At 38.0% G+C, this 22,350-nt stretch overlaps 1 protein-coding gene across 1 annotated transcript in view; it reads right to left on the bottom strand.

Annotated features, from left to right (window-relative positions):
* Nucleotides 1-1,163: 1,163 nt before the first annotated feature.
* The window catches only part of GRID2 (glutamate ionotropic receptor delta type subunit 2), a gene marked incomplete at both ends in the record, with an annotated part of 68,010 nt that continues 46,823 nt past the window's right edge, over nt 1,164-22,350 (bottom strand). The window contains one exon of the mRNA XM_010174771.1: nt 1,164-1,330. Within this exon, the coding sequence (XP_010173073.1) occupies nt 1,164-1,330 (167 nt within the window). The remainder of the gene's footprint in view (nt 1,331-22,350) is intronic.

Here is a 22,350-nt window from a genome sequence, read left to right as displayed (position 1 = left end):
TCAGCAGTCAGCCTAGTCATGGCTGGAACATTAAAGTATGCAATAAATAATTGCCTATAATGCTAATTGTAATAGATAAAGCACATATATGTTTAATTGAAATTAATTTTTTTTGTTGATCCTGTGAACTTCTGTATTATGCTACTGCTATGTCAGAACAAAATTCAGCCAAATCACTCCCAACACAGAACTGATTCAAAGAATTCAAGCCTTCTCTGTTCATGCACTGTGCATGAGTAGACAGTGATTCTTCTGAATCTGCATATTGTTACCTCATTCCATGGACTGAAGGCAAAGGCAATAGCCTGAATGAAGTGTATTCGTATGATGAAATGGTTCATGTTCATTATGGCAACCACATGAAAGAAATTCCATCACAGCAACTGTAAAATTTTGTGACATGCATCTAACAAAAACCATTAGAAACCGGGCTGAGAGAATAGGTTCAGAATGGAAAAAGATCATGAGATTATCCCATATCTTCTCCTAAAAGCCAGACTGCAGATGTAACATTTCTTAAATGTTATGTTGTTTTTTACATTTCACACATGTCCTGATTTAGGAATCAATACTAGAGTGAAGCACTAATACTGCAAAAGTACAGTACATACAATGATTTAGTATTTCCGATTCTAGTAGAAACACAGTATCAGAAGCATCTCTAGAGATCTCACTTTTGTAGCCCAAGAGACCGATTAGTACTGGGGTAAGCATCTAAGCTTAAGGGTACTAACAGGAGTCTTTTCACTGAAACATCAAATGTTCTTGTTCATTCCCTTCAGTTTTCCCATTAGTGTCCAAGTTGACTTTTTTCTTTATAAGAAAAGGCTTCTGTAACAGGAAGGGTTGAATTATGCTGTCCCTCTACAACAAATTAATCAATTCTTTCCTCATTTTCCTGCTAATGAAGTTCAGCCTGTCTCATTAATGTTTTCCAAAAGAAACAAGAACAATTAAAATAAGAGCACCACAAAGTATTTTTAATGCAGTTCCTAGAAAAGTGAATAATCTTATGTCTCCAAGGAAATGAATGCCTATGTAAAAAATGAGGTGGATTGCAAGCACAAGATGTTTTCCCTTCACAGAAAATTAGATTAAAAGAAGGGTCCAGAGCTGAAAGAGACCTTCCCTTAGGAGCTGCTCCTCCTTCTCCAAACCCTTACCTTTGTGAGAAAACGTCTCGGTAGGGGCTACCGTGCTGCAGTGCAATCCCATATCCTCTGTCTGCAACAGTGTTCCCGACCGTGTAAAAAGAGCAGTCTGCATCGTTGATGGCCACATACTCCAGCACCGCTGCGTCCCATACAAAGGCGTAGTTCCCGTATTTCACCTGTGGCAAACAGAAGAAGAGCTCAGACTATGGACTGTCAAGTCCAGAAGGAAGTCAGTGGAGATAAAAATGTGGCAGTTTCAGCACAATCTGTTCTTTAAAGAAAATGAAGTTCAAGTGCCCAAGAGCTGCCTGCACACAAAGTGCACTGTGACTGGTGCCATACAGTGCTTTGGCTGAGCACCTCAACAGGAAAAGAAGAAATGTGATCTGAGAAAAATGTGCCATCAGTGAAACAGCACCGTGCAGGAAACCTGTACTGTCCGTCTTCAGGGAACAAAGGAAACCTCAGGCTCCCTCCATCAGTGCTGAATTCCACCCTGAATGCCCCACTAAGTTTTTCTTTGAGCCATGAAAACAACTATGTAGAGGGAAGGTAGATATTCACATTGGGAGAAGTGTGGGAAGGTAGGCATGACTATCCAGATGGAAGACCACTGTTCATTCAAGATGGTCCACATTTCAGTCATGCTTCAGGTTGCCGTAGACATCATGAACACCCATTTGTCTTCTAGGCTCTGTGCATGATTGTGGGCAAGATCATGCCTACTAGTTTTTTTGGGATTATTTTTCTCAGCATGAAGCATTTTCACATATCCTCAAAGACTTTCATACAGCAAGATCATGTAAGACATTTTAACTGTTTGACTAAGATAAATCCAGAACAACTCATTATTTTGAAAAGCTTTTAAAATAACATTTTACTAACCATTCACATTTGAAACAAATCCAGTTTCATTTTCATTTAAATATATGGGATGTACAGAAAATTTCAGCATTTATTCAGAAGCAAGCTTTTAAAAACAGAAATTCAGTCTAAACAAATCCTTCCCTATTTCAGTGAATTTCTACTTTCCAGTCAAGCCATGTTTTTCTGAAAAAAAACCCCAAAACCCAACAAAACCCAAACTCTAGCTGCTCTACGAGATCTTTTACCAGTTTTCTGTTTCATTGGTCTGTATGTCAGATCTGAAGAATCACACTGCTTTTTTCCTGACCCTCTGCTTGACTTCACTCAGCGCTTTCCCTATGCCATATTAGCCAACTAAGCTGTAAAACTAGGTTGAATCCATTGACTTTGTACATCTAATGGGAATAAATATGTGACAGCTAAGTGAAAAGTAAACAAAACACAAAAAAGCCATCTGGGGCCAGGCAATCCAGGGAGAATTCAAAACCAAGTCAGCGTATCAAAATAAGCCATGTCAGTACATCATTTAGATTAGGCTTTGACAATGTAGATTATGTTTTTAAAGACTGTTTACATATAAAAGTTACTGAAGCAAGCCACACCGGCTGCTTGCTCACAAGATGTAGTACATAAAGAATGACTGCATTTGGGACACATTCCTTTTCATGCATAATCAAACTGAATTAGACACTCCAGGCCTGGAAAGGGAATATTTCTTATTTCCACTCGTAAGCATGGTACCGAGAGGATTTGTGCAGATTTTGGAGCAGAAAGGGAACCGTATTATCTGTGGACTCCGCATGATTGGCAGGATAAAGAAAATTCTTTTCAAAATACACACACACACAAACTTAGGACTGGGTCACTTGTAATCTTCAGGCTCCGAAAATGGTCAAGAATTTTTATTTTTTTTTATTTTTTTCCCCTCTTGGTGGAGGTATAGGTTTACCTAAAAAGCTGGGGAATAAGGGATAGAAGTGAACTCTGTTAACAAACAATGCAACTTATACAACTTGCATGCTTGTCTTACAGGCACTACAACTCACAGAGCTCTTCCTAGCTTGCGTTATTCTGATCTTCCTACAGGCACCACTTGACTAAGAACTAGATAGTATGACTGAGAAAAAAGCCCTTCCTAGGAGCATTTTAAGGGATAACAGCTCAGTCTGAAAAAGAATCATGATGTGCAGACAACAAGGCAGGGAAATAGGAAACAAAACCAGAAGATCAGAAGAGGGGAAATGAATCCTGAAAAGGATCAGATGGGCTTAACAAACAAAGGAATTAAGGAAAAGTGGGGTTCAAAAGATGAGTAATTTTACATGTGGGGAGATAACCTTTGAGGCAATGGCAAGAGCAGAGGGTTATGTTTGGACACCTGCTTTTGTCCTAACCCACACTTTAAAGGTCTTAGTGCATTGAATTCACCTAAGTGCTTGTAAAGAGACTTATCAGCTGCTCAGCTGGTCAGGAAAAATTCTCTTGATTTGGCTGCCTTGCTGTAAAACAACTCACAGTGAGAATATATAAATGTGGTAAAAGCACTTACTGTCAATAATATCTGTTATGAAGTGGCATACATAAGATCCTTAAAGCAGACCTGATATTATCAAGAGTTCAGGTTCCCACAATGATATTACTTTTCATAGATAAGATTACAGTGATCCTCAGTTAAAACACAAAGGGCAGAAAACAGATTGAAGAGCCAGAAGGGATCATCCCAGCCATCTACCTTCAACACATGATTGTTCTGTGCTATAAAATACATCCTTTTTAGCATTTTTGCCCTGTTGGTTTACAAATGTAGGGAATTCAAATCCATAGAGCAAACCTAAGATGCAATTGTCGTGCTTGCAATCACTCTCCTTATGGAACTACTTCTCAGTCTACCAGTTTTCATTGTTATTCAACATATTTTTACTATTTTTTTTTTTTTTTAACTTTCTTGTCTCATTCCTAGTTATTTTTCCTTTGCAGTTCTAAATACTCTCACTCTGGGGCTGACATCTTTCAATTATTGATGAACCTTTCTGTTACTTAGCTGAGCTAGAAATAGCTTTCTTTAATCTTTTCTTGCAAATCTATAATTTCAGTCCTCCCATTATCAGTGACACTACTTTTGAACTGTCTCCAATTCTTAATTTTTATATATGAGAAAAACACCTGTCTTGCTAAGAGAGAATTAGTTATCTGGCAGCTCAGGAGGCATATGATTCCCTTTTTAGTACACCCTTCTTCTGAGATTCATAGTCTAATCCATCTGCCCACAGATCTTTTACACAGCTTAAGAATGGTTTTAGCCTAAAGATCTAAATAAAATTTTACTAGAGTATAGCATATCTAGAACATTGCTGATATTTCACAAATTTACACCTATAAATAAGGGGTAGATATACTATGAAAAGGGGAGATGATACTCTGTGTGAAAAAAGAAAGGAATTTCAGAAAAAAAATGTCAATTAAAAATCTATATCCTTCTCTCACTCCTACTCACTATGACAAGCACATATTTCTGTCTTTCCAATAGCTACACTGAAGACTTCCACTTTGGGCCTCAAAATGAATGGCAAAAATTCCAGCTCTGCATTATGAGAAAAAATTAAGGAGCTTACAGTCAGTAAACTATGGGGGCTAAATGCAAGCAAAAACTCTTAAGAAAAAGAAGGGGTTCTTTGTATTATACAAAACTCACTACTCACAGATCTGCATCCCTGATTCTATGTTTCCACATCATTATATTGACATTTTATGCTGAGATAATAACATTTCAGGATGGTGGCAAATTTGAATGCCATTCATACATGACTGCACAGCCCAAAATTGCCAGGGAAACATTTGTAGGAGGGCAGCATATTGTCATTCAGCAGCAACCCCGGCTTCCCAGTCCACCAGTGCACAGAGAACTGACACTTCAAATGGTCTCCTTCCCCATGGTATCCTGCTTGTCAGTATGGCAGAGGCTAGAGAGATTTTTGGAGTATGTGATAGCTACTGCCACAGGGAAAAGAAAATTTACAGCCAAAATTGAATCTGTTAGTTTTTCATCAGAGTATTTTGAAATCATGTGCTACACTGGTCACTAAGTGAAGCTGGGAGGTACGGTACCAGACAGATATGCTTGACTTGACTTCATGATTTTGTGAGCATTTCCAAAGGACTTGCTATAAAAAAGTTGTTACACAAAATATGGGCCATCAGCACATAGACGGTAAAACTATTTCTCTATAGCTGTTATATTTCTATTTTCTGTCACTGCACATTTATGAGATTTTTATTTGCTGAAGCCCTGCCTGTAGATATTAGTTAAAATTTATCTTTGATGACTCCACCAAAAACCAGTTGAGTTATATGAGGAAAGCATTTAAAGCCATTATGTTGTTGCATATGCACATATTTTATGCCAACACGGATGTGGATAGGATTTCTTTCTACAGCTAACGCGTTCATGCAGAGTAGGTTAAGTAATGTATTTGTAAACAACTCCAGCATTCTAGAAATACATTTCTAGGTCTAGAAAATTATACATTTCAGAAAAAAATATTTCTAAGTAAACAACAACCAACTACTGTAATTTTACATACTTGAATTCTTGGACAACCTCTTTTCTGTATTTTAAATTCCTCTTTTAAAGAAATATAAAGAATCCTCATGAAAGAAAAAATACACACAATAGGGTGCAGATTAAACAGAACTGGTAGTTATTTTTCCTGCAGACCTCTTTTAAAAATATTTAATCATACATAAAAAGTGTTACCTGTTATAGAAACAACACAAATTTTAAGGCCAGGGAAGTCTTAAGTTTCAACTGATTAAAATGATATTAATTTTCTGGAAGAGAATCTGAAAATTATTAGATAATGCTGATGAAGCACATTTTCTGAATATCCTGTTCCTACACCCCGGTGACACAGTGGTGATTCTTTTTCTACTCATTTCCATTACGAGTCAGGCATCATCCTTTCCCTTTGACTGCTGTACACCTTTCCCTGCCTAAGAAGTTGTCAGTTGTATTTTAGCCAAGAATACATGAACAGAAACAGACTCTTCCACAGCACAGCAGCGGCAACTCCAGCTCTGACCTAAAAACAACCAAGGACACCGATCAATCACTTGCTCCATACAGTGCTTTGAGGGTCATGTTCTCCAATATGGACTATTCCACCGCACTGACTATACAGCTAGCCCTATGCCTATCAGAGTGGACCTGAGATTTTAGCATATATAAATATAGAAATTATTTTTTTTACATAATATTTGCATATTCAGCAAGCATGCAGCAGCTGCAGACTGCAGAGGGCTGTACTGCATTCTACAAAACAGCCTTGCCAAGGCTGTTGTTACATGAAGAATGAAGAAGAGAGAACAAAAATGAACAAACATGCAAATGTACGAGTAAGAGCTAATATACACAATGTGGATATTGCGCTCCAAAATGGGAAAAGACAAAAATAAAAAGTGTGGTTGTCCTGGTTTTTCCCCATGTTGGGCGCCAAAGGGGTGAATCCACCCAAACCACCACAGCGGTTTTTTTTTTCACATTGTCAGATGGTGCTAGATAGCTTGATGGCATTCACAATGGAGTTTTTTTTCAGCAGAAGGGAATGGAGACATATTGATCTCTTTAATCCTCTTGCAAGAGGCCAATGAAGTTGCTGTTTATTGGACTGAACTAGAAGTCAGATCTTCTGCTTTCAGAAAAATTCCCATTTGCTAATTTGTTTCCCTCCAGGGAGAAAGGTTTCAAGTCTTGGTTTTGTTCACAAAGGGCGCAATTCTAGCTAACTTCTATTTGGACCCCAGTGAAATAAAATATCACGTTTCAGATTTGTTGATTAAAACTAACCCATTAATTTAGAGTTCTCCCAAAACTAAACTTTCTCTGAAGTACAATTTTGGAGCTTCTTGCCCCACACTCCCTTGCAGGCCAGCACATGTGGCTGATATGCATAACTCAAGAGTGAAATGCTGTCATGCAATCGGGCAGGCAGAATACAGATCTGTCTGACAGCTCTGTGGTGCATGACGGGAGTTGGATTCCCATGATGGTAGTAGATCACAGAATAAAAATTCCTATGTACATAAAACTCTATTCAGTCATCAAGTCAAGCAGCTAATTAAATAATAATAATAACCCTTTAGAATGGCATTTTGCAGGTCTATAGAAAGCTATTTATATTCAAGGGGCACTATGACAAACACTGAAACTTGTTCTTTGTACTTATTTAAACAGAAAAGTGCAGAATCATTTCTAAAAGCATTATTGAACTAGTGCCTAGGAGCAAACAGCAGCAGGAAATGAAACACGGGGGAGCTTAAGGGAAGAAAGAAGATGTTAGAAATCCCAGCCTCTTCTCCTCTTCAGTATGAAGTTTATCTTTCATTACATTGTCATTTCAGCTTCAATGGCATGTCTATTTGCTCCAGACAAATCTTCATCAGGAAAAGCCTTAATTCCTCATATCCAACCTACCACCAACTCCCTGAGAAAAGCCTCATGATCATACATTTGCCTGTTACTCTGGACAGACCTCGAATAATTCAGCTGGAATTAGAGGAATTACTCAGGTATGAGAGAATTCTCTCTCTCTGTAAGGAGAGATTGTCTTTGTGTTAGAATTTTTCCAGTGCTCAGTGAATTCCCATTTGCCATTGTAATTAAATGCATCTTTTAAGTTACAAGAAAGAAAATAACAAGCAGAGCAAAACAGAGCAGAGGCCAAAAAAAGGTACAATTTCTGAGGGTGGTGGGATAACTGAGCCAGCTGCTTCTCCAGGTAATCACAGCAAAGCACCAAAAAGGCAGCAGGTCACGCTGATTACCGATGTGTAGCTGAACCACAGGTTCATGACAGCTACCAATAATTAGGCCTAGAAGAGGAAAAGGAGAAAAAAAAAAAAAAAAGAAATCTCAGAAAAGTAGACCTTAGAAAGGTAAGGAAACAATCTTGTTAATGTCAGTTTCTCATTTATTTTATGGTAACTGAGTGCTGCAGATACTAATGGATACTATTTTAAGGGTATCACCAGGGAAGGGCCTATACAGATATGATATGGAAATACTTCAGGTTCCTTAAAAACTTAAATTGGTTGTAGCCAAGTGGCAGTCTCAAAGGTGAAGCAAATTCAAACCAAATATTTAAATTACTATCCGCTTCTGATATATTTGTATTTTTGTGGCAGCTAGTTCCCAATAAAAGAACATTTAAACGAGGAAATGTACACAGGGTAATCCTCTTAATTTGGGTGAAAAAAATCTGTGGAATAAAGTATCATGAAGAAGATAAATGCAGGTGAATTTAGAGAAGCAGCACCACTTTTTAATTTAAATCAATCCAGCAAGATACTAACAGAAGCCTTCTTGTCCATATACTTTACAATAGAAGTAGAGTCAATCTAACTGCAATTCTTGGCCAGCAGTCCTTATTCAAATAAATGCTTAGTGAATACCAACTGCAAGGTCAGAAAAATCATAAAAAGTCAAAAAACTACTCATCAAAACCATTCATCATCTGAAAAAGAACTTTCACCACAAGAAAATTCTTTGCAAAACTACCGATGTCATTGAAAAAGAACCAGTAAGAACAACACAGTTTCATTTTAGAAACTGATTTTAAAGAAACTGACTTAACTTTCAGCTTTTTATATTCCTTGTACAACATCTCTGATCGCTTTCATAGTAGTGATAGGATTCAGGATGTCCCACTACTCATGCAAAAGCATTCAACTAGCTTCTTTTGAAACATTTTATCCTTCTCTCTTTGATAAGTATCTCCTGCACAGGTTTCGGTGGAGCCAGCTTGGCACTGCCAATCTAGACACAATATCTTGAAGCTCCAAAATTATTGCTTCCCAGACTCTCTTTTCCCCCCCGCTCCGAAATTACACTGCACAACAGTTGAGTATGTTTCCCCTCATTTTGGTGCCCTGTGGGAGACAAGGAACACTAACTGCTGGCAATCTGCACTGCACCTCGCAAGCTTGGGCTGGGGCAGGAAGGAACAGCTTTAGATCATAAAGCTCAGTGCTACCACATCAGTTTGCTGTCATACAGACTTTGGTAGTCTTGAAAGCTACATACAGTTTCTACCTTTCAGTGATACGTGACATCCCCTTTCTCTCAGAGTTCAATAAGGGCTATCATGGGGTGTCTCTAACTAACTATTTCTTTCAGGCTGTAATTTCAGGCTGCTGCACAGACTGGCACCATGGACGGTTTCCAGCAAAGCACTCCAGAAAACTCCACAGAGAAATTTCTGCTAAAGCAACTGTTTTAAGCCCAATCAGGTGTCCTGCAGGTGGGTCAATCCTTTCTCACCATGTGACCCAGGTGGTGGATTCTGCTCAAATAAATGTTCCTGTATCCCCAGGTCAGTGCATTGTTAAGAGTTAATTGTTAAAGCAGCAGACACCCAGGTTCTTTATGTATAGAGGCAAATAAAGATGTAAACAGTGTCCAGAACAAGTTTCAAGTTCAGAGAGCACCCAAACCAGCATAATGTATGCATCTGTGCACTTTCCACATCCAACTAAGGATTTTATATGTTTATCGCAACTCTAATTTCAGGTGAAAGATGGGTTTTTCCATCCTTACAAAGTGAAATACTTACAGCCTTTGCTTTAAAGGATACACAAATCAGTTCATGTCTAGCTACAATTTGTGCAGGCATTTCCACCCATCCAAGGCTATAGCATTCATTTTGCACATCTTTGTCAATAATGAATGAAATGCAAATCACAGACTCCCATTATATTTGTTTCTAATTCATCCTGACCTGCCCACACAATAGCTCAGATGCCAGAAATGAGTTTACAGTTGACAGAACTATGAAAGAGCAGCCAAGCATCAAGTAAAAAAAAAAAAAAAAAAAAAAAGTTGTAAAACAATCATTTGATTCCTTATTGTGCTGAAGAATTCATTCAGGACTGATATTTTTCATGAAAGATTTCTAATACCTTCTTTCTCCCGAAACAGAAATAAACAGAAATTCCTGAGAGTACACTTCACACAAACTCAGAGAGATATTGTTAAACACAGAGCTTTTCCTTGATGAAAGTGACAAATTGAGCTGGACAGAAAGTAGTTATCTTTCTGTACAAGAAGTTTTGAAGATTTTGAATTAAGGAAAAGTATAATAAATCTTGGGACCAAAACCAATAAGAAAATCCAAACTGGAGAATATTTTATTTTGAAAAGTTGACTTAAACCTGAATTATTTTCCCTGCAATGGATTAACATTTCAAAATGAAAAAAACATTTTGATCAATAGTTAATAGCTAAATATAGAAATATCCTATGATAACATGTTAATAATTTTAGAGCTTTTAAAGATAAACAAAGTTTTAAAATGCATCCTTCCTTACACAGTTTCAGTTTCAATTACTGTAATATTCCAGTGGATAAATCCTTAATGACAATTCACTCTTGTTTACTTGATCTATGTTTGTAGGCATCTTAAAAAAGTCTAAACATACATAAATAGAATCATTAATAAAACAAGCAATTTTATTTCCTGCTTTACTCTAGATTCCCCATAAGTCTGAGAAAACATTGAAACTTATGTCCTTATGTTCTGTTCAAGCCTCTCAGATTCAAACTTGGACAAAATATGCTGTGAAATCTCACCATATCATAAACACAAATAATAATTCTTTGGTAGATATACAATGTAATTAGTAATCCAGTCTTATTTATTTTCTGAATTTGAGTTTGATGTGTATACCTCACATCACTGATGTTCTTTTGAAAAATATAATACAGCTGGGTTAAATTCAAGTACTCATTCTTGTCCTACCACATTAATAAAAATGCCCAGGTGTCTTTGAGATGAGTAACGAGAAAAGTGTAGTTAAAATATTTATGGAATGGAAAAAATGATGGTACAGAGGCTTTTCAATTTTAATCTTGATGATACAATACAATCAGATGATTTGCCTTCTTAAAATGAAGTAGCATTTCACCTAGAATTAGGAACGTCAGTTGAGATTTTCTTAGTTACACAATGCCCTTACAAATCAGGTATTTGTGCATGCAACGTGGACAGCTAAGTGCCCATCATGTACACCAGTAAACGTCTTGAGTGAATGAAATAATTTTATTAGTTAGCACCAAACAACAGGAAAGTAAAATTAATAACACAAGCAATAATGTTATAAAATCATCAACTTGACATTCTAGCACTTCATTCAATGTGTGGCAGGTATCACTAGTACCTGTGTGGGGATAGCTTAAAAAATGCCACCACCTTGTTTGCAAATGTTATTTCCTTCAGCGTCTTACTTATTTTACTGAAAAACAAATTAGACCTTGACTACAAGAAGAATGAATATCTGAACCGATGGTTAATTGTTAGTTAAATTTATATCACAATCTAACTTAAAAATACCTTCCCTTTTACAGAACTATGCCATTAGAGGGATAGTACATTGGACAGACATATACTAAATGTGGTGAAGAACTGCAGTTTTTCTCTGGCTTTGGAAAAACTAGAGAGAAGTCCCAGTACTTCACTGCACCTGGGAACACGTGAGCTGCCAGCACAGTGACAAGGGTGGAGAAAAGACTTTAACTGGCTGTCAAAGCAAAAAAAAAAAAAAACAACTTACTTGCCCAGGTCTATTGTATTGGCGTGTTCATCATTCCTTCAGTGTAGATTTTTAAATGGAAAACAGTGAACACAATTTTATTCTTCACTTGCATAGGGAGATATTAAAGGATGATACTCAGCTTCTTACAAATTGGTGATATATGCCTGACCAAGTTTCCAGGAAAAGCAGCTGCATGTGTGCACCTGTGCACAGAACCCACACAAAGAGCTATGCAACTGCACAGTGCTCTGCGAGTAGATACATCTCCTTTGTTCAGTTATATTAAAACATCATATGCAATGCAAATATGATCCCTTCATACAAAATGGAAGGTATAATTCTTACTGATGGACATCTATCTATGTCAAGTCCAACCTAGCATCTTTTTTGCTGTATCATTCATGTTAAATTTTAGAAAAAGTTTAATTCACAAAATGCATACAAGAAAGCTAAGGAAATACAATGCCAGGAAAATATCTCCTCCTTTGTCTTATGTTTGACACACCTATGAGAAGTGTATTTTATTGTAGCTAAAGAAGATAAAGCCACAGTAATATTTTATCCCGTCTCTTTTGACTTCTTTTTAGCTATGTTTATTCCTTTTGTCATATTTCAAATTAGAGCCCAATAATGCAAGTTCATTGGGAATCTAAGGCCCAGAGCAGGCACCTATCATTTGGCAGCTACTGAATAAGTAATAGTCAGTTCAATGGACTTTGTACCTACATGGGGCACACACTCAGTGCAGAACCTAGGCCTAGCAATGTTTGAGGTGCATGAACTGAGAGATAAAACGTAGACCTGTACAGGCATAAAATATGGCAATAGCATAATAAAAATATCTACAGATTGAGTATAATATGATAAAAATTAAATCAAAACTGCAGTGATATAATGTACATAAAACTTGTCATGGAGTGTTAGAAACACCTCATAGCTTACAAATTTTATAGAGTAGTAATAAGTAAAACATACTGAAAGCCATTTAGAATGTGTGCAATATAAATCATGGAAGGATACAATACAATTTGACACATTATCTGTCACACACAGAATGTAAAACACTATGGGGACTGAAGAAACTCCACCAGGCCTAGGACTGTTATTAGAAAGAAATTAAAAACAAACCTTCTGCAAGTTTCTCTGTTATTTGGATGCAATTTGACTTCATACAGCTAGGAATGGATCTGGATGTGACATAATTTTGTGTAAAGTAATTCTTGCTCTTACGAGATTTTCCCTCCATGTTACTTAGTTCACGAGGTCTGGAAGAGTCAAGTCAGCTTCCAAATTGGTGGATGCAAATACAAGCAGAGCTGAGGTCTACACCACTGAGTGTTTTTACAATAACTAACAAGCTATTCCATGCTATCATGGCCAAGTAAAGGCCTTGTGGTGCCTGGTATGTGAGCAGTCTAGAGCAAGATAAGAAGGAACTGATATGCAACACCTGCAGTCTGAAGTAAGAAAGCTGGTTTTGTTTTGTCTAGCAGTCTACAAGGGTGCTAAGAAGCACCAAGAGGAGGCAGTGCGCAAGTGCGAATGGGAGTGAACTTATGTTAAAAATTTCTTGGAACTAATTAGCTTAACCCATCCTAAATTTAATGAATATGTATGTATGTGTACTTTAAATAATGCCTTTGTAAAAGAGTGGGGGCACGCAGGGCATTTTTGCAGTGATCCACCCTGTCACCCTCCGGTGAATAAAACATAACTGCTTTAAAACTCTCTATGAGTTGTTAGGTTTGATTCCGCAGATCAATTTGGACAAATGGATGCCAAATCTGAGCTAATGATTTCTTATGTTGGATGTAGGAAGCAATTAACTCTGAAGATACGAGAAAGAGAGTTGTAGAAAGGCAGGGCAAACCTTTGATGGGATGTTCTAGGAAGGTGGAGAAACGGATGGAGAAGACAGGTGATGAGCCTGAACTGGGTGAGTCAAGATTTTGAAAAGTAAGACATTCATTTGGGAGTGGAGAGGTACAGTGAGAAGGGTAGTAAAAACCATCAGATGCAAAGAATTGATGGGATCTTGAGTTACATACTTGGCTGATGTTTCTACTCCTTTCCACTAAACTTCATTTAAATTTTGCAAAACTACTATCATGTCTGATAATGTGTGGAGACTCTCAACACCACAGCATGAGAGGACATATTCAGAAGTACAATTCTCTGAATCAAGGTTGTTAATGGCACCTACAGAAGGACAAAATAACACCCTGAGTATTTTCCATAAGTGTTATCATTCCCAAACATATGTTGTAAGTTGTTATTTTAGCCAGAATTCTGGTATGAGCTCTTTTGATTTACTTTTGGGTTTGTCTACTTTGATTCTTTTCCATGATCTCCTATCATTTCTCATTTTTTGTTGTCCTGCTCTCTTTGTTGTTCCATCTGCTGCTCACTTTGTTAAATCCAAAATGATTTAATGACCAAGCTAATCAAGAATAAGTTACTGTTTAAAGAAAACTATCTATCTCCATCATTTAGCTTTCAGCACAATCGAATAGCGTAAGCAAAGATGTTCAATTTAATAATAGCATCATCTGAAGGACTGCAGGCATTTTGCAAACATTCATTAACTGATGCTCACATTTTCCTTTTGTGAGATATTGTTCCCGCCTTTCCTGTTTATACCTGCCTGATCTGCACCTACAGTATTGCCTGTTGTCTCCAGACTATGCTGTGAACTGCAACATTTGGAACTCCAAGAGACATTCATATAACAGCTTGTGTATAAAGACAAGACTTAAGCAAAATTTTATCACTTGAGGTCAAAATTTTGATTCTGAAGATAGTGCTATATATAAGTACCTATATAAGTACCTAATTTTTTTTCATGCTGTATTCTGCTTTTTAGCAAGCAGTAGCTGTATGTCTCTCCTCTATAAGGGATGATCATACTGGTATCCTTTCTCATACCAATGTTCAGTGAAAGCCCATGAATGAGGTGACAGTGTACCACTCACAATTGAGAGGCCCAGTCCAGCAGCCTCCCCAGTGTATATTTGAAGTGTCACATAAAACAAAACCACTCAGAACTCCTGCCACACATGAAACAAAATTTAGAGGTTTTTAAAGTTTGGATTTGTCATCTTCTTCTGACCACCTTCAGTGTAGGAAGCTAGACCACATCATTTCTCCGTGCTGCAGGGCACAGATTATTTTTTCAGTGTCTGCCAGAGGTCACAAATTCAGACTGTTTTTGGAGCAAGATATGTTGCAGTACCTTGGATCAGTCACAAGAAATATGTCCTGGCCATCCCTCTCTTACACAACAGAATACTCAGGAATTGTAGCCAGTGCTTAGTGGAAGACCGATGAGAAATTTTGAGGTTTTCTGGGAATTTGTATCCCGGTTAGAGACAAGACTCACTAATGGGAAGGTGCAATGTCCTAGATTTGTTTACTCACAGGTTAAGAATTCTTGCTACAAACGTATCAAAAGGAAATCCTGTTCCGAGGTCAGAGAGATAAAACCACCAAAGCTTCTGCTCTTTGATTGATGTTATGACCAGAACCCCTTGGTACTTACAGGCTTGTATAATACAACTGCTTATCTATTGTTTTTTTCATTACAGATGCATTGTATTTTCCACTCATCTTGATACAGTCCCTGGTATTTATATCCTTCCCTCTGTTATATTCAGCAGGGAATGGGGTCTGTTTTATTTGATTAACTAGCCATTCTGCAAACAGCTACAAACACCAATCAGCCCTTGTGCAGTGGGAAAGCTTTAGAGCTGGAAATGGTAAACAACTCTCTCCTGCCATTGCACTCCCAGCGAGGGAGTTGTGCAATCTATCTAGATCAGGTATTTTATGCAAACTTATAGAAGAATGAAATGTGATTACAGCCTGGTTAAAATGCTTCTTAAAATACTACATGTGGTACTTTAATTCTCTCCTCCCATGGTTTGGCTATTAAAAAGAAACTGATTTATTGCAGTCACATTTTCAAACCGGACAACTCTGCCACCTAATTCAAATACAAAGAGACATAAACTGCTTGCTGGCAATTTAACTAAAAAGAATAAAATAGTGGAAAAAACACAATTATCACTACTCTTCAGTCTAAGGAAAGATTCTGCTTATTTAACAGAATAATTTTAGCTTTATTTTTAGTTGACACACTTCAAGAAAGCAAGCTTACCTACCTGGCACACCTTCCTCAGTGCTGTGCTGTTACTTCTAAATTTTTAGTTTGATGGCTATAAAGTTAATTCCATCTACACTTCTTTCCAAGAAAAGCACTCAGAAAACATCTTCTCAGTTGCTTAAATCAGGTCAGAAAAAGACAGTAGCAGGAGGCATCATAATATATGGTATAGAAAAAACACGTTATTTTGTTCGGCTTTCTAAGGATTTTGATGCATATGAAAAGTGAAGACTAATGCCTGAGAATAAAAGGTCTTTTATAACTTTCATTTGTTGCTGCCTATGCAAGTACACCACTGACACATGCTAGTCTTGCAGGTTTGCGTAACAGGAGAGGGAGAACTGTTTTTCTACATCCATCTGATCTTCTAGTCATGAGACTGCCATGTTGTTGACTAACCACACAAAACCTGCAGGAGCTGAAAATACTCTTTAGGTGATGTTTAGAAAAGCTCCTCTGCACATGCACAAAGGAGCTTAGAGAGACAATGTCAGGAGGGAAAACTCAAATAATGTTCTGCCAGTCTACTCTCCTGGTCCATCCCAGGAGCTGTCCAAAGCCATATGCACAGCCATGATGTCCGTGCAGAGTCCCATTTCAGTTCAAAACACTCCATTCCTAGATTTCAGAGCCCTGCACAGATGTTAGGAAGAAAGATGTGTGAAACTTCTGGCTGAATGGGATTTGAAACTCTCTGAAATATTTAATGGGAGTTCAAGAGGCATGTTTTCATTTCACATCACTCCAGAGGAGGCACATGAATAAGGCTAGAGAGCAAAGCACCCACAAGAGCCGCTGATCACGTCCTGACACCAGACCTTAGTGCAGCCTGACAGCCTCCGCACTGGACACTTTCTGCTTACTATAATTGTCCTTTAAAGAAATAACCCCCTACATCCCAGCCTGAGGAGTTTGTTGGCATGAGTGTGCTTTAAGCCCACAGAAGTTAATCATATGTTCTGGCACTCTACTGAGTAGAACACCAATTATATTTTTGTAACAACTATCCAGTTTGAACCACCAGATCTGGTGCTTCAAACTGGTTCTCTTCCTCCCCTCTCCCTCCTTAAATAACGTATAAACATTTTTTTTTTTTTCTCAAAACACTTGTGGTTCAATAAATTGATATATTCCAACAAAATGCATTTTTACTAGAATATTTCCCACTATGTATAATCAGATGACTGAGGACAATGTCAAAAAGCAGGCAGCAGCAAAAGTCTGCCCAACCTTCGCTCTCTCAGACCAGACATTTTAAGATCAGACTTTATAAATCTCTCTGTACTTGAATTTAAATGCACATAGGTATTTAGAAACAAAGACCTGGAGTTTGTAAACATGAACAACATTTTGGGGATATATAGGTAAAATCTAGGGCTCCCCTTTTGCATTTGAAAAATTAGCCTTTTCTATGCTTTATTTCTCTAGATGATATCTCAAACCACACCAGACTTTCACCTCCCTCCTGTTTTGATACTAGGATGACTTTAAAGGCAACCAGCTGTTTTTATTAAAGCTTCTCATACTCAGACACTTGATACTTATATATGTTAGAGACTAGAAAGGTTGTTGTTCCTAAGTATTCTGCCAGTGCTTTTCAGTTTACAATTTAATTTTCCTGCACCATCCTTATTACTTCGCTAGCCATTTCATTACCTACCAATATGCTTATTAATGTAATCATTATTTAAGGATGATAGTCTAAGCATTTGCTATCATCAGAGCAGCTGCAGGTTCTCCTTGAGCCACGCTCCTCTGCCTTCCTATTACAGCTCTAAGAGTATTAGAATTCAAAAATTCTGAACGATTTCATAAGGGACTTTTAAATGTCTTGCAGTGGAGACTTGCTACAGATTTGCTCACTGCAATTGCATTTTCTGGTCTCTGGAACAGACTGTTTGTCTGTTTGTTTAGTAACAAGTTATTTAACAGAATTTATATAAATCTGTCAAAGTGTTTTATGAACAATTGGTACAACAGCTCCAAAAATATGAAACAAGATCTCTATTACCTCTCATACTTCTCTCACTCTTTTTAGACTTGCAGCCTCATAGTTCAAGCCATGCTTTGGAATATACAGTGCTCTTTATACATCCCTTTCTCATTATTTCTATTAAGGTCTTTTTTTCTGTCACATATATCCTTTAAACAACCTTACATTCAATCCCAACATTTGCATTTGTTAATGCATCATAACATACTTAGGTATTATCAAAACATATTAATACACAAAAAGAATAACTGGAAACATTTAAGCAAGAAAGTGAATACATTATCAAGTTCTGTGCCTGAAGCAAGAGTGTGCTCCTGTCTTCATCTATTGATCATTAGAAAGAGTCTGCATTTCCTCTGTTCTGTGTGTGATACATCCCCAGCACAGCTGACCACACTGTGAGCCTGCAACTGGGCTTCAAAGTGACAGTCAGAGTTTTCACAGAATCACACAGAATCATTAAGGTTGGAAAAGACCTCTAAGAACATGCAGTCCAACCATCAACTCGTCACCACCATGCCCACTAAACCATATCCCCGACTGCTATACCTACATGTTTCTTGAACACCTCCAGGGATGGTGACTCTACCACCTCCCTGGGCAGCCTGCTCCAAAAGTTTTGTAAAGCTTCATCTGATTGCAAATTGAAAGTTGCAGAATTCATTGCACAGATAAACAGTGAGACAATGTAAGCCGATAGTGATAACAAAGGGTATGTGTGACTGTGTAGAGAGGTGAAGCATGTAAAGAACAAAGGCTCAGAGAGCTGGGAAAAAGTTGGAATAGCTGGTATCCAAGCAGAAGGGACAGAGGGTCTGAAAGCAGAAAAATGAAAAAGTAAGAGGGAGGGAACAAAGTGAAGCAAGAATTCAGAAGGAAAACAATGAGTCAAGGCTGCTGGATCTGTGTAGGAGTCTGTGTAGTCCCCAGACATGCTCGGTATGGTGTTATTCATCTTCATGAACTTGGAAATGTTACAAAACCTCTGCAGGAAAAGCACTAAGTTAGTAGAGATAAAATGGAGAAATAAGAGCTTACAGGACCAGAATAATAGATGCCTAATACCTTTCATGTTTCCTGTAGCCAAATGAGAGTGCTCCAAATGCCAAACTACTCTTCCCCATCAGACACTTTATAGAATTTTTCTTTCTTAGGATAACGAGAAACCAAAATGAAGAACCAGCGTATGGACACGTCTCTCTGCCACGGAAAGGGACATGAGCCAGAGAGAAGGTTTGGTGAGGGAGCTGTGGCTTTCCTACTGCCCTTGCATGAATGAGTCAAAAAAAGCAGAGTAAGGTCAGGAGGAACCACCAAAGGAGGACACATAATCCAAGGAGGCAGAAATTTTTGACAGACTTTTTCCACTGATGGTTTTGAAAAAGGGATATGGAACTAGAACTGGGCTCAAAAGAAAATGTGTTGTTAAACTGCACAAATTCAAATCTTTTCATCACCCTCTCATGGGAGAATAGCTACAAGTGACCTGAAGAAGTAACAAAAAATACTTTGAAGAGGACATTTTACTCATGCCAAGCTTTGTTGCCCCACGGGTTGCACAGAAGTAGCCCAACTCTGATGCAACCAGACTAGGAAAGCATATTTGTAGGAGTTTGTAACTACCATCGGGAGTTTGTCTTGTTTAATAAAGAGCAATCTTAGAAGCCTAAAGGATTACAGGACTTGTTATGTCATATTCGTTCCAATTCCTGCTAAATCAAAATAAATGACCACTTGCCAAAGTGGAATGACATGCAAGCAGCACATCCAGTTTTTGAAGACACTAGGCACAAATACAGCAGAGCAGCAAGTGCTGAGCTCAAAGTCACCCCGCAGTAACGTAACATGAGATAAAGAAACATGCTACTTAAAAGTCCAGAGAAGGGTATATCTCTCCCTAAGCTGCTGACACACCACAGGAGGCTCACAGCTCTTCTAACACGCCAGAACAGCTTGGTTGTCCCTCTGCAGTTTTTGGTCATTTAAAGCTGTTGGTCATATTGTTTTTTTGGTGAGATAGTGCCATAGATGGAAGAGCCTAGGAAGGTAGTACATACAATTTTAGAAACTGCATTAGAAGTAGATTTATGGTTTGGAAAAAGTAGACAAACTTTATTATCTAGCAAAAGTTTCCCTGTATGCCTTTTTCATTATATATACCCTACGTGCTTTCACTGTAAGATGTCACATCAAGACCAACATAACTCCAGCAGCAGTGCTAAAATGACAACAGACATCCTACAAAACGGCCCTCTTGGTACCTTTCTGCCCCAAATTATTTTCCTCTCCCCAACCCTTCCTGGCCTCTGCAGCTGATAAACAGAAGGGAGAACATAATCTTGTTTTGGTTCTAATTGAGAGACTAACATGCCACAGAACTTCCGTTTTGCTGCCATTATAGCCATAAAGTCTTCTCCTGTTCTGTACTCTTTACTAAAGCCTGTATTTTACTCATGAGATGGTTTGTAACAGCACCCACGAGAGCTGTTTCTCTTTCAGACTTCTCCTGTGCTAATGCATAATAAATGCACTCATCATATAGTAAATATTCAGAAACCTTTTTTTATGGATTATGACAATAGCATTGCTCTGTTAGACCCAAATATGCACAAATTAAGCTACTCATTTGTAGGGGTGGGTTCAGCATCCTTTTCTGTTTATGCCACCCTTTCTAACAGGTGCCTTTCTAATACCATGTGGCCAGCTGAGAAAACTTCAGCAACAAATAATGCTACCAAAAAAAATTTCCTTTGAGCATTATCCTGACATACTCATGTTCAGCTTTTACAATCATTGACTGGAAAGGTACTTTTTTTCTTAAATTATTTCTTAAATATAAATTATTATGTCAGTTTTCTTACTCCCTGTTCCCTTCAAAAATTTCCCACCCCCTAAAAATCCCAGCTTCAGGAGGGAGCTCAGAATTTCTACAATTAATCACTTGCCAGTGCAACTGAGAACAGCGCTCATGCTGCTTAGTTTTTCAGAAATTTAAAGTCTCTCATATACAAAGCTTGGGATTATGGTATTCAGATGCGATACAGCCACAGAAACAAATGGGGATACATACTACTCTGGCAGCAATTCCCAGAGTTGCACACTGCTAGAAAAAGGCACAAGGAGATATAAGGGGGATAAACTAAGCATTACCAGCTACAAAATCCTCATACAGGTAGCCACAAGCAGTTACTCTGCATGTTGTGGTATAGCTACACTCGCCATCAGAGCATGGTGTTGTGGTCCTACCTTCTTCACCTGTCAGAAATATTCAAAGTTCTCCAGAAAGAAAAAAAAGGGAAAACTCCTATTTGTTATGTCTATAGGTAGAGACTGAAGGGTATTTAACACAAAATTAACTCTATGTTTTGTGCGTGCATAAGGACTGTCTTAGACCAAATGCATGGCAATGCACCATGTGCCTTATGGTGGCAGCTACCTGCGCACTTCTACAGAGCTACCGAGCTGGTCTCCTACTATCAGGACAGGGGTGCACTCCAGCTGTTTCATGATGCCATCCTAATTAGTCCACTTCTACACAAGAGAAATCCCAAGTGAAATCTCCACTGACAAAGGAATCACTTTTCCTTTCTGTACTGTTTCGACACATAAAAAGATGACTACAGGGTTAGAAACAGGCTAAGGTGTCAAGTACTTAGCTTTGTATTTGGCCATCAGGATGAAGGTGCCCCCCTTATCCCATGCTCACTCCTCAATGGGCTGTCAGCTATTCTTTCTGCAGCTGAAAAGTCTGGACTTAGCCCTCTGTAGAATGCAATTCTACAGGATTCATGTCAAATTAGTTCCTCAGGGTATATTTTGCTATTTCTTATTTTTACTGCCATTTCTAGTCATGGAATATGATCTTATTTTGATAGGTACTGTACAAAATAATCCATGAAGAAAAATAAGTTCCATGCTTAGGCACTCCCAGCCACTCTCTAGAGAATGAAATTGTCTGTCTACAGTACCTATGAAAGAAACCTGGGCACCTAAATTAGGCGCCTAAAGTTACACATGATGGGAGCACAGTTGTAACCATGACAGTTTAAGGATCTAAATGAAGCAAGGTTTCAAGAGAGAATGACTTTTAAACAGATGAAGAGATATATCTGTGGGGTGAGCCCTAAATCACCAGGCTTTCAGGTAAACAAACCTTCTCTGAAAACAAGCAGAAAACTCCAAGATTAGAAATCTCTCTCTGAGATTAATGCAATTATGTTAATCAATGAGACAAATCAAGAGAAATATGTAGCTGGCACCACTGAAGCTGGAAAAAATGAGAGATAATAAAGACAGATTGCTCAATAAAGTCTTTTTCCCCCCATCTTCTTATACTGTATCAGACTGCTATAAACTTTAGTTCCCATGCTTATCTTTTGAAGTTAGGCTGTAGCTCTCCTTCGAGGATGGAGGCTGAAAGGTCAGACACAGAGAGGTGGTTTTCTGAGAAATATGCTTCCTCTGATAATGGTCATGTTCATTCTGGAGTATAGTAGTTCTTTGGTTTCACCCATACTACATCTATGGTGGTATTTAGATGACTAGTGTCAATTCTTCTCTCCTCTCTTATTTGGCAGTTCCAAAATAAG

Source organism: Antrostomus carolinensis, unplaced genomic scaffold (genome assembly GCF_000700745.2).
Source record: "Antrostomus carolinensis isolate BGI_N321 unplaced genomic scaffold, ASM70074v2 scaffold3219, whole genome shotgun sequence".
Taxonomy (NCBI): domain Eukaryota; kingdom Metazoa; phylum Chordata; class Aves; order Caprimulgiformes; family Caprimulgidae; genus Antrostomus; species Antrostomus carolinensis.
This window is presented reverse-complemented; position numbering and strand designations above follow the sequence as displayed.